At 47.5% G+C, this 12,765-nt stretch overlaps 1 protein-coding gene across 2 annotated transcripts; it reads left to right on the top strand.

Annotated features, from left to right (window-relative positions):
• The first annotated feature begins 5,946 nt into the window (after positions 1-5,946).
• On the top strand, positions 5,947-12,477 carry GATD1 (glutamine amidotransferase class 1 domain containing 1). Of its 2 annotated transcripts, XM_086472212.1 has the most exons (8): positions 5,947-6,064; positions 6,872-6,948; positions 7,311-7,416; positions 7,938-8,045; positions 8,627-8,721; positions 9,841-9,934; positions 11,831-11,942; positions 12,461-12,477. In XM_086472212.1, exons 1-8 carry the CDS (start codon positions 5,947-5,949, stop codon positions 12,468-12,470), a joined length of 720 nt encoding a protein of 239 aa, XP_086328338.1. In that variant the 3' UTR covers positions 12,471-12,477. The 2 variants fall into 2 exon arrangements, with proteins under 2 accessions (XP_086328338.1, XP_086328339.1); XM_086472213.1 differs by lacking the exon at positions 12,461-12,477 and having other exon boundaries at positions 11,831-11,946.
• Positions 12,478-12,765: the final 288 nt, after the last annotated feature.

Raw genomic sequence — 12,765 nt, 5'->3', positions numbered from 1 at the left:
ACGGTGTGGCACAGCGGGGAACGTACGACGCTTCCATCTGCCCGAATCGTTAAGGCTTGAGGGTCTGAGTCTGCAAGATGCTGAGCGCTCTTGTCTGCCAGAGGAGCTCAGCAGATGAGAAAACCACAGCTGGAAGGTCCCTTTCTTGTCCTTGTCACTAAGTCACTGCATGGCCACGAGGTCTGCTCAGGATTGAAGCCTGCCTGCCAGTCAGGTGTGAGGTACGCTGGCTGCTCGAGGGCTGCTGACGCAGCACCAGCATACGTTGGCTGAAGTTAGCGCTTCCGCAGCCCTCCAGCGACTGGAGCACCAAAAATGCCGGCAGGGAAGAGAGGTTCTCGAGCCCTGCAGAGCTGGCTCTCCGCTGAAGTCAAGGACCTGCATTTCTGCTGGCCTCGAAGCATCAGCTCACGTGCAGGGGCACGCTGCAGCTCGCTCTGTCATCCTCGGCTAGCGGTGGGACACCGAAGGCCGTGAGGACCCTTCCCTTGAACGGGTGGCTCAGGTGGTACCATCTGACACAGCCAGGCAAGGCCGCTGGGCCTTCAAAATTCACATCTCGCTCCACCAGCCACGCTCGCCGATAGCCAAAGCTGCGAGTCGTGTGACAGACTTTGGCTCTGCCCGCCGCTTTGGGCAGCGTGCGCCCTGTTCGGATGCTCTAACATGCAGCGCTTGGGGACTCACGCTCTCTGCTCTTTGATGTTATGCTCTGCCGATTAAATAGATATTTATTTAATATTTTTTGGGGCTAAAAAATGTAACTTGGGTTAAATAGGGTTTGGACCAACACGTTTCTCTTGCTCCTGGTTCTCTTTCAGTTGCTCCCAGCTTGAAATTCACAGACTGTTCCATCATTTTTTCATCTCTCATAATGCAAAGCCCCAGGGCAGCGTACCCAAGATAAAGTTACAGGTTCTTTCTGTCTGTGCACGATGATGCTACAGCACCAAAACTCCCAGCAGGAAGAGAGGAATCTTTAATCATCTTTGCAACAGTAAAGACCTGCATTGTATCCCTGGTTTTGCCACAGCAGCTTCAAGCAGTCAAGTTTCTGGGGCAATTTGATAAGAACAAGGGTGCCATACAATTTTGTCATGTAACCCCCCCCCCAAAAAAAAACAACAAACCAACAAGTGAATAATTTGGCTTTACTAAGTTTTGAGCAGCCCTTCTTCAGCCTGGTGCCTTTCCCCGAGTCACTGGTTAAGACCATTTCAACCGAAATCTTTAAAAGGTGCAATCTCGACTCCCCAGTGAAAACCAACTCTCTTGTAGTGGTAGGTGCAGGTTGTTTATAAATTTGTGGAGAACCCGAAATTGTGGAAAGGGAACTCAAAGGTCAGGTTACAGGGGATTTTTTAAATTGTTTTGGCTTGCTTGGATTCTGTTACTTTTCCTGGGACTGATCCAAAGTCCTCGGAAGTCGGACGGGAAGCTCAGACACTGGTAGTGGGGAAATGCCTGCTGCTACCTTGGGAGCCACAGGCATCTTTCCAAAGACATCGGTGGGTTTTGAGTCAGCCCCGGGAGGTGTTTTCCAAATGACGGTAATTTTCAGAGTGACACCTTGATTTCTTCCCTGTACAAACAGACCTGCTTGTCACTGACACATATTTACCTGTGTTCAACATACAGGTTTGGGTTGTTTTTTTTTTTTTCGCTTTCAGAGACAATATGCTGCTAGACACATTTCCTGGAGGGAAATGGACACCTACCTACACACAAAGCTATACAGCTAATTTATACCTTGTTGAATTTATAATCTTGTCTATGCTTCTATGGACACTTTGTATGGGCTGCAGCTCAAATCCTAAAATAGTCAAGAATTTTTCCTTTCCCATATAGTATTCTATTTACTTTGACTTAAAAAAAAAAAAGCGTATAAATGCAATAATGCAGGTAGACTAGAAATACTAGATTGAAAATTAAAGTAGTTTAGCTTGTCCCATTGTGACTGACAGTGTTGTACGACACCCAACGCTGTACCCGAACATTTTCCAGGCTTTCTACGTAGCTGAATCTAGTATTAGCTTTGAAAACCCATTGTATGAGTGGTGGGTGGATGGGTTGGAAACGTGTGCTCTCTACACACTGTATGTTACTCACATCAGAAGCTGTATGGCCACTCCATATGCTGTGAAACTGTAAATGATTCCCAGTACACCTGTAACTCTTACCAGGATTGTGAGAAATAAACTATATATAGAGATATATATACACACATAGATATATTGTATAATTCCTCCTGTGAGCATCTTTGTGTATGTGGGGGTGTGAGTGAAAAGGGCTGTTCTCCCTCTCACTCCTTACTCACGACCGTGTTTCCCGCAGGCTCATTATTTGCTAGGATTAGCAATCCCAGCGAGACCTGTAAGAAAAGGCAGCTCCTGCCCCCAGTAAACTCCAGCCTGCCCAAGGAAAGCAGGCGAAGCACGAGTATTGTTATTCCCTCCTAGGAACTAAGGTGTAGAACAATCAAAGGCTCATCCAGAGCCGCAGAGGAAACCCTTTCTGATCCCGATGATCCCGGCCTGCAGGGTGGTCTCCAGGCTTTGCTGCACAGTTGTTGGCTGTGACCTCTCCCCTGCCAAACGAGGGGGTGCTCTGATTTGCTCGGGTTTGGTTTTAAGTTGGCCCATCCTCGCAAGGAGGGATCCCCGCCCCGAGCACCTGGCTGGTGTCCATAGGGGTCCCGGCACATCGGCGCGAGCCAGGGATTCCCTCTGACCTGCCAGAGGGGAGGAGGGTTTCAGCAGCACACGGCACTGCGAACAGTTGCTGTCACGTCACACCAGCTTCCAACCAGGCTGCAGGCTTTTGGAAGTGAATCTCTTCAGAACTGGGAAGACAAAAATTGTAAACTCCTTCGGGTCAGGAAAACGGGGCAGCCTTTAGTTGCCAAAGCATTAATTATCTGAGATTTTTGTGGCAGAAACACAGCTGAGGACTCACTTTTTAGCTTAATATTCGTAAGAGAGGGAGAGCAAATAAATTCTTCTTTTCTGAGTCTGAATCCTGAATCTGAGAAGCTGGGGCGGGTGGGTGCCTGACCCTCCCCACTGCCCCCAGTTAGGGTGTGTGCAACAGCACACAGATTGGGCCAGTGAGGTATGGACGAGCTGCCTGGGCAGAGACAGAGCCCTGGCCTGCCCTACCCGGGCTGCAAGAGAGCGCTGCTCGAAGGAGCTGGGGCTCTGCTTTAGTTCCTAGGCTGGGGAAACGCACCCCCTGCCAGTGAGAGCCTGGCCCGGCTCCTCGTAACAGAAGAGGGCGGCGGGGAAGGCGGCAGGGTGGTACGGCAGCGGGCGATGCTGCAACGTGGAGGGTTTCCCCCTAATTTGGAATCAGCGGAGGCACGTGCACCAACGGTCCTCCTCGGCCTGAGCTGGAACAGCGCTGCTCGCTCGATAGAGACGAGGGGGAATGGGCTGGGGGATCTCCCTCTTATGCCTCCTTCAAACAAAACATGTGTCTCTCTTCTCGCTGCCAAGGAAGGCAGCGGCACAGACGCAGCGGTGCGGTTGTGGTGCCGACATAGGGAGCAAAGCTAACATCAGCTCCGTGCTTTCAAACACTGGTTTGGATATCTTCCACCCATCCGTTATGTCTTTGATCTACTTCTTTCCCTCCATATATTTATATAAATTAAAAAAGTACGAAAAGCAGAGGCTGTGTTTACAATTGTCTTAAACTGCATTGCTTTTCCCTTCTCCCTTCTACTCCAGCCACCCCTGGGCCACAGCAAATAGCACAGTGCCAAATTACTGCGCTTTACATGAGAAACGCTGTGGTAACGTTCTACCAGATTAGACGAGGAAGCGCTCAGCTGCCTTAACAGAACCGTAGGGTCCAGGCTGTACCAAAAGCACAGTCTGCGCGGAGTAGCAAATGATATTGTCCTTGTGTCACGGCGCCAGTTACTGCTCCTGTTCGTTAACCTCCCAAATTAAGCAGAGAGGGGCCGCAAAGCATATCCAGTGCTTGCTGGAAGGGAATTCAACAGAAGACTGTTTGTAAAACGCTGCTCTGGTAACACTGAGGCACCTGCCGAGTGCTGGAAGATCAAGTATTAAGACATCACTCTACAATTTGATCTCCCAGCAACTGGGGCACTCTCACGGCCATTTTTTCCATGTCTTCACCTTAAATCGTTGTCAAGTCCTCTAAAGCTTTGTATTTTGGGCAGCCTAGGGAGGATGGGAAGAGCTGATGGGGCAGGATTTGAGACAGTTTTCTTTCTGCTCTTGGATTTAGGCAACAAAGGCACTGGATTTAAAAAAAAGCAAGGAATAAAGAGCATAAATGTGATGCTCTGTGCCACAAAGGCTTAGGCTGCTGGAGTGGCACTAAGTCCCCTGCACAGTAGCTAAACTGAATAGGAAAGATACACTTTGGGTTTGGTTCTGCTTTTGGTTTTTAAAAATAATTTTCTGGTGGCTAAGCTGGAGCAAAGCGAGAGGAACATCCAGGTATCTCTGCAGTTAACCACCCTACGGTTTCAGAACACGTTTTTGGAGAGAAAAGGAGACTGATGGACAAATGATTGAAAAGACAGACAAGCAGACAGCCTGACGGCATAAGCTACATTTCCTTTAGGAAACCAGGCCAGAAATTAGGTCTTTTCAAATAAAGAAACAAAATTAATGGCAGAATTGTACTGTCTTCATTTTATATCTTTCATTTTTACAATGGCATTGTCTCTTTGCAATACACTAGCAATCATCAAGAGATAAACATATTAACACAGAGATGAAAAACGCAAAACCAGGAACTGAGCGAGGTTTACAAAAATTACTTTTCCTCTGGTGCGCCACAGAGCCGAAAGCAACGGCACCTGCAACAAATGATGGGTTTTCTTGGAGAATAATGGCTCGTTAGAGATTTAAGAGCATGCACAAAGGGGGCAATCTGGACCACATGGGAAGGATGGGAAGGACAGCCTCAGGAAGGTTTGGATGACTTTATTTAGTTTGCAATTCCCATGCTCATCCCAGTGGCTCCACGAAATGACCCCGTTCTTCATCCATGTTTTTCACCCATCATTTTATTCAGCAAATCTCTGACAGATCCGTGTGCATCTCATACCATCCCATATAACGTAATTAGTTGTGGCTTCTCCAGGGATGCGAAAGAGCAGAACGTACGTCTGACCCTCCACAACATCCCTGAGGTTATTCATGCTGAGGGTGAGAGGCACCAAGAGCAAAACCTGAGAGACAAAATAACTTAAGAACAGCTTAAGCCAAGAACAGCTGAAGCCAGTAACTCAAAACCAGCTTGGGTTTGTCTAAGGAGTTTTGTTCCTCCTTATCTCACGCATCAGGAACACATCACTAGCACAATAAACCACGGGTCGTGGTGGCGGGGCTTTGCGGGAAAGCGTCTGGTGTTCGGTCGGCTGAGGAGGGACTTGGCGTAGTTGGAGCCAGGGAGTTTGAAACCCAGCACTGCAGCTGGGTGTTGACAATTAGCTGACATTTTGACATTAATGCCTGCTTTTTCGTTTTCAATCCACAACATGGTGCCCCCGACTTCCCCTCCTCTGAGGTGGGGCGGTCCCTATAACAAGTCTTCAGTCCTACTGGCTACCTGTATCAATTTGATGAGGAAAAATAAACAAAATATAACAAAAAAACGAACCCCAGTATAAAACTTGACGAGGAAAACAGCTGTACTGCTAGAGCAGGGCTGGAGGAGCCTCTAAGGACACACCACGCTGACTATGAAGGGGAAATAAAGCTCGGAAGCCGCTGCACGGTGGCGGGGCGGAGGGAGGCAGGTGGGACGCGCCACCAGGTGATCCGCATGATCGCCGCGGTGTCCCCCCGAGGGGTTAAAAGCCATGGCGGCCCCACCAACCCTCCCCGCCGCCATCAGCCCCCACCACCTTCCCGCCTTTCCCCTCAGGCGGCGCGCGCGTCCCCCGATGTTATGGCACTGCGCATGCGCCGCATCGTGAGGCGATTGCACACGCCGCCGCCGGGGCCCGCCGCGCCCGCCGCCATGTCGGACCGGCTGGGCAAGCCCACCTGCCTCATCGTCGCCAGCGCCGCGGCAGCGGGTGAGACGCCCTCGGGGTGAGGAGGGGTGGGTAAACCCCTGTCCCGCCGGGCCCCGCTTCTCGCTTCGGCGCCACGGCTTCGCCCGGCCGTGCGCGCCCCTGCGGCCCCCGGGTCCCCTGCGGCCCGCCGCGGGCCGCGCTGTGTGGCCGGTGCCCCGGGTGTGGGGCGCTTTGCACGCTCGCCGGTGAGGTGTGCCCCGCACACATGGCCCATGTCGTGCTGGTGTCGCCCTGTGTGCTCGGCTGCGCCGTGCATGGGCGTTCCCGGCTTCAGGCACCGTCCTGTGACACGCGCGGGTGTGTGTGTGTGCGTGCGCGCCCCGGAGTCCCCGCAGCTGGGCTCAGCCTTGCTCCCCACGGCTGTGCACGGCCGCTGCTGCTTGTGCACCTGCCTTGTGTGCAGGTGTGCTGGGTGTCCCGAAGCGCTCAGCTGCGGTGCGCTCCTGCGTGGCCCCCCGCGCTCAGCTGTGCGGCTGAAGAGCTGCTGGGTTTCCCCTCTGCACCGACCTGCTCTGGGCACACGTGCAGCGGAGCCGCGCCTGCATGGGTAGCTGGGGGAAGCCAGATTCTGTGCTCTTAAGCCTTCAACCCGGACAGGCAGGATACTTTCATCTTGTATTTCTCAGTTGTCCGGGTTTGAGCTAGCAGGCTGTGTGGTTTTACGTCTTAAAATAGCCCTCTGAAATTACTGAGAGCTTTTAGATAAGCAAAAACCCCAAGCTTGTGTACCTTGCTAGGTAAAATGAGCTAGTGTGGCTGGGATTAAAATGTAACTTGTTTCCTTAAGTTGTTGGCTCTGTTTTTCAGGTGTGTCAGCCCAGTCCTTCCTTCACTGCTTTACACTGAGTAGCTCTGCTTTTAATCTGCAAGTTGCCACTCCTGGGGTAAGTAAAAATGGGCAGTTACTGTGATTTCAATCTGAAACCAATTGATAACTGACAAGAGAAAATTACACGAAATGTTTTTTGAGAAGTTAATTTGCTTTACAAATTAAGGGACTTTTTTAATCTCTGTTTTCTTAATATTGAAGGGAGTGCCTGCTTCCTGGAGTATGGTTCTGAACTCTCCCTCTTTCTTATCCACAGAAAGTGGAGGGAGAACTATTAGAACTGCTTCAGTGGAAAAAGTGGGAAAACTTCAGGTTTTTGAGAGCTAAAGTCTCTCAAAATCCCTCATGGTTATGCTTCAAGAAATGCCATAGATGTCTGTGCACTGACACTAACCACAGTCTCTGTGTTTTCCCTAGGGGAAGTCAATTGATTTTGTGGATGTGAATGAGAGCAACATGCGCTGGATACAGGACTTCCGCATGAAATCCTATGCAAACCCTACCAAGTTGGAGTCGATTGATGGTGAGGGCTTTACCGTTGGCCAGTGTGTCGTCTCCATTTGTCAGGGAAACAGAGGCTTCTTGGTGTTGGGTCTTTAGGGAAGAATGACACGGAAAAGGCTTAAAACTTGTGTTTTAAGAGGAAGCCATGGCAATTACAGTTGCTGTTTTCTCATTTATCTTGGATTGAGAATTCTGTCTTATTTTATATATATACACACTATATATATTCTCTCTTTTGCATATATATACGCACTGAATGTTGTAATTTTCTTAAATAAATATTTTGCTAAAGTAGAAGCTAGCAGACAGCAGTTTTAAGCTTTGTGTGAGTAAGGAGGTATTAAAATGTATGTTCCTTGTCCTAAAAAGGACCTTTTATGCTCCACGTAAATGTTTTAGTTCTAGTCCACTCAGTTTATCCAGTTTTTGACTGACTTGTGTGTTCTTATATTAATTTTGTCAAATCTGAAATGGGTTTATGGTCAGGCTTTTTGGTTTGTTGCTTGTATTACAATTAGTTTATCCTTCCCCCCTCACTAGGTGCTAGGTACCACGCCTTGCTGATTCCAAACTGTCCTGGGGCTATGACTGACCTTGCAAACAGTGGGTACCTGGCTAAGATACTGCAGCACTTCAGCGCTGAGAACAGTAGGTGAACATCATTAGCTATTTTGTTAAATAAAATAGTGCTGTTTGTGTCAGACCATTACTGTCCAGTGGCTTAAAAATGTTTACATAGTTGAAGAGCATTTAGAACTGGAAAGAGCTGCTGTAGAGAAATGTATTGTCTTTTTTAAAAAATATTCTCTATATGTAAATACATATAAAATATATCAGTAGCTTTTCAGTGCTTGTGCCAGAAGAGGGTTCTCTGCCTTACAGTGGTGCAGAAATAGCTTTGCAGGATTCAAGGCTGAGCCAAATGTGGAATGTACCAGGATTGTCATTAAGGCTGTAGTTAATGAAGACTTGTGTGTGCTTCTCATTTGCCTTTTGAGTTTTTCTCTTGGACTGGTGCTGTCTCTGGCCTTGGAGTTACCAGCTAGTAACTCTTTGCCAGACTGGGTGATTCTTACTGGGGTGTGCAGGAAAACCCTTACAGCCTAGGAGAGCATAAACAGTGCAGTATGATTTTATTGCAGGGAAGCAACATGCTGCAACATGATGAATCTCATGAACACATGCGAATATGCTCACAACTTCTCAAAGGTGCTTTGGTTTTTCCCTAGAGCCTATCTGTGCCGTTGGACATGGAGTTGCAGCTTTGTGTTGTGCCACCAATGAGGATAAATCCTGGGTGTTTCAGGGATACAGCCTGACAGGGGTAGGTTGAGCTTTCACCTGACTTTTGCTGTTTGGGGTCTTATCCTAGAACTTCTGACAAATATAAATCATTGTTTTGGTACCCTTGTGGGGTTATGTGCAAGATGTGGAGAGTAGTCGTTGGCAAGGGGGCCCAGCACTGAGCGCCTGAAGGGATTGTCTCACTTTGCTGTCATGTGGAGAGCGTTTTCCTTCCGGTTGTTCAGTAAACTTTAAACTGAAGCAATGAAATGCTGGAGATGACTGCTGGAGCTCTTTGGATTTGTAGTTGAGGGCTTTTGAGAATTACTTTCCTTGGTTTCATGAATGCTGGAGGTAAGTTGTATTCCTCAAGGTGCCCTTTCATTTTGGAAGGTAGAGGAAGTTGAAGGAAAAAAGGTGTTTATACAAACTGGCTTGTAATTCATGAAGTAGCCAGGTACTGTTGATGTTAATTAAACGTGCAGTCATACCTCTGACCTCACAGACCATTCATACAGCAGTTGTACCTGTGTGCCAAGATGATGTGAGCCTCTATAGTACAACTTCTAGGGTTGGGAATTTACATGCAAAGTTAAGAAATTAAGTTTATGGGACTCAGAAGAGCTATCAGTGTCCTGCTGTGCTTGTATGTGGCACTACAGTCCATGATAAAATATTTTAAATAAAGCATGATGTGGCCTAGCTGTAGTTATGGAAACTATAAAGTTCAGTTTCCTCCTGTGGATATAAAACCTGAACTAAGTACTCTTAATTAATTTTTCTCTCTTTAAGCTGTTTCTCATATTTGTCCCAAAGCAGAGTACTGCTATTTGGACTCTGCAGGTGGCACAGCGGGTGTGTGCAAATGCTCGTGCCCAGCAGCCGAACAGGTCTGTGCTTTCAGGATGTTACTTGCACGTGCACTGCTCAGTGTCGTGTGCAGAAGTTGCTTAGTGTCGTTCTCCCTTTGTCTCATTGGAGAGCTTTCAGTTTGCTCCCTGCAGAAAATCCGTAGAAGCTGCTTATGATCATTTAGTTTTCAGCTGGGAGAATCATAGAGGGAACAGAAAAATAAATTGCTGGGGGAAATACATGTTGGTTTTGCTTGACTTTTTTATAAAAAGCAAGACAGACTTACTTCCTTTTGATCTTTTTTCAGCCTTCTGTGTACGAACTAGTAAGGCAGCCGAATTTTGCCAGTTTGCCCATTATCGTGGAAGATTTCGTGAAAGATTCTGGAGCTACATTTAGTGGTATGTCATTCTCTTCTTGTCCAGGACTTCATGTTTTGGAAATGAATGTTCGTGTGCCAGTTTGCCCCAGCTGAACAGGACTCTGTCAGAACTTCTCACCTTGCATTCCCATTTTGTGGACATGACAGACACCCTAGTGGGTCAGAAATGATGAGTGTTTTAAGAATAAATGCCATGAAATACTGCGTGTGGAGAAGCAGGGCAGCACAGTCCGGCACGCTGAGCTCCGTGGCTGTCCACGCGTGCTCTGACCCCCTGGTGAAGCTTGTCCTGCTGTGAAGGAAGAACCTGTCCTGCAGGGAAGGGTGCGTGCAGGAGAGTTGCAGATGCACAGCCTGTACCCGCGGGGGAACGTCTGTACTGTGCTGCGTGGCAGGGAGCGTGGGCTCTGCCAGGAGAGGTTAAGGTCTGGATTTTGGGGTTGCCTTTTATTCAAGCAAATGCTTCCTTATTTAAAGCTGGAGGCACTATCCTCAATGGTTTTGGTTGCTGTGATTAGTTGTCTCTTACCATCAAGTATTTTACTTGTAGCTAGATCTGGTTTTGTAGGTTTTTTCTTGTTTTGTTACTGGTAGTTTCATTTATTATTAGGCAAAATGTGGCAGTTTGACTTTGAACCTCAAAATCTGAAGTTCTGTCCTGTAAGAGAAATTAAATCCATTAAAGCACACAGTGTCACTTTTTTCCTAGATTATTTCTGGATGTGCAGGGAAAAGCGGTGTTTTCCTTTACATGCTGTGTTCTTGCCATACTGAAGCTCTACAGGGAGATTAAACAATGAGCTGTAAATGGCCCTGTTTTTCCATTGCAGCTGTCATTCAGTCTCCTATTTTGTTGGGTAATTTGTTTAGAATCTGTCCTTAAAGAGAATTAACGAGGTGCCTGTGGTATTGAAGTCATCCTGTATTGAACAGAACAGTGCCACCCTCTGAACTGATGCAATTTGAAGTGGTAAAATGAGAGACACTGCCCATGGCATGGGTAGGAGACAGAGCCAGGCTCCTGATGCCGTGCATCCGTTTTGCACCAAGAAGGAATGCCGATGTCTTACTGAATTACCGTGTGTTCTTTGCTTCGTCGTCTTCCATCCATGCTGCTGTCGGCCAGTTTGTGTGTTCAAATGGCATCTTTATGCTTTTGGAAGAGCTGCTGCTGCCACCTTCTGCATGACGGGCTCAGTGCAGAGGGTTTGGAGGCTGGGGGCTCGGTGCAGAGGGCTCGGCAGCCAGGGGCTCGGTGGTACCTGTCACATCCCGTACGCCTGGTTGCAGTGGTACAGACAAACAAAGCAAGAGGAGGACAAGCGTGTGGGGTTTGAAGGCACTTAGGCTGTGTTTAGGGTGTCGGTGGCTGGGAGAGGGGGAAGAGAACAGGAGTTGCTCATTACTGACGAAATAATGGGTCTATCTGGAATGAGGTAACTTAAAAATACTGGTTGGAGCACTGAACGACTGCTGGTAGATATTAATGTGTTGGGGTATTGTAGTTGGCCAGGAAATCAGTGCTGCCCTGCAGGCTCTTTGTAATACGGGGATTACAGCTTTGATGTCTTGTGTAAGAAGAGTTTGTATTGCAGGGTAGTTACAACTGTAAAATACATACTTTGAGGTTTTTATTATGAAAATTTCTTGATGCATGCACTTCGCTCCCCTGATATTAAGTGACTCAAGGGACCAGTCCTGCTGTCCTTTCAGAGAAGGACTTTCTAGTGAAATTGTTTCAGGATTAGGGCTCAAGGTTGTCCCTGTCTGTTGGGGCTGTAGGTCAGCATGTCAGTCCCCCAGCAGATCTGTCTGGTCAGAATAGTTAAATGTGTGTGTTAGTTCTGTGAGAGGTGTGATACTGACCCTGAACTGGTGTCCACTAACACAACGCTTATTTTTCTCCTGTGTTTAGCCAGCAGTCCGGATGCTGTTCACGTCGTGCTGGACAGGCACCTGGTGACAGGCCAGAATGAGAATTCCACTCTTCCTGCGGTCCAGAATCTTCTTATTCTTTGCAATGTCAGGTGAGGCGATATGGGAGATAAGAACTGGGAACAGACAGTGGTGAGTGTCTTTTAGTTCCAGGAATATTGTCCCGAAAAGACTTTTTTTCCCTTGGTTAACTGTGTCATTTTTGTTTGGTCTGGCTGTTCGGTTGGTTATGTCTTTTGGTAAAAAGTACTTGTGGTTATTAAAAAAAAAATAAATAAATGAGGTAAAATGGGTTGGGAAATGCACAGCTGTCTGTCAGGACTGGTAAAGTGAAATGCGGAATAGGCTTCACTAAACATTTCTGTGAAGAGAAACATCTCTTTGTGTTCTTTGTGCTTTGGCAAGTTAGCATGTAGTCAGCTGTGTTTTAGGATTCTGGGAATGAATGGATTTAACTTCTTTGGTAATGGCTGTTTGACTGTCTTTCATCTTGCCAGATAGAACATGTATAAGTAACCACAAAAATCTCCCTTTTGTTCAGGTGAATGTGTTTTAAAGTCCTTTCCTGGCTGTGGACTAACAGGTTGTGTCATGTTTGGATGTGTTTCAGCAGGAAATGAAGGAGCAGGTCTCTTTGCAAATAGGATGGATGAAGAGCCAGCAGGCTAAGGATTTTCTTGTCTGTTGACTGGATAAAACATCCTCTGAATTTCTGTTCTGGACTATGAAGTGACTGTGACGGTGAAGTGGCAATGTCGGGTTTTGCATATATAGAGTGGATGAAGGTTGTGAATAAGAGAACTTTGAAGTGCATCACGCTTCAGAAGCGATTATGAAACCACCTGGCGTTGTTGTGCTACATCTTTTTTTCACTGCTTCTCTCTAGACCCTTAATTTACAGCTGTGGGAACTGTG

Source organism: Leptosomus discolor, chromosome 12, assembly GCF_034619465.1.
Source record: "Leptosomus discolor isolate bLepDis1 chromosome 12, bLepDis1.hap2, whole genome shotgun sequence".
NCBI classification, from domain to species: Eukaryota; Metazoa; Chordata; class Aves; order Leptosomiformes; family Leptosomidae; genus Leptosomus; species Leptosomus discolor.
The sequence above is the reverse complement of the archived record's forward strand: the minus strand, read 5'-3'. Positions and strand labels throughout refer to the sequence as shown.

Bases quoted from the DNA above. Each gene is read 5' to 3' on its own strand.
- GATD1 (XM_086472212.1), top strand. From the start codon at position 5,947: ATGCGCCGCATCGTGAGGCGATTGCACACGCCGCCGCCGGGGCCCGCC. The intron at 6,065-6,871 runs GTGAGACGCCCT...TCTGTTTTTCAG, and splicing joins CGCCAGCGCCGCGGCAGCGG to GTGTGTCAGCCCAGTCCTTC. The intron at 6,949-7,310 runs GTAAGTAAAAAT...TGTTTTCCCTAG, and splicing joins TGCAAGTTGCCACTCCTGGG to GGGAAGTCAATTGATTTTGT.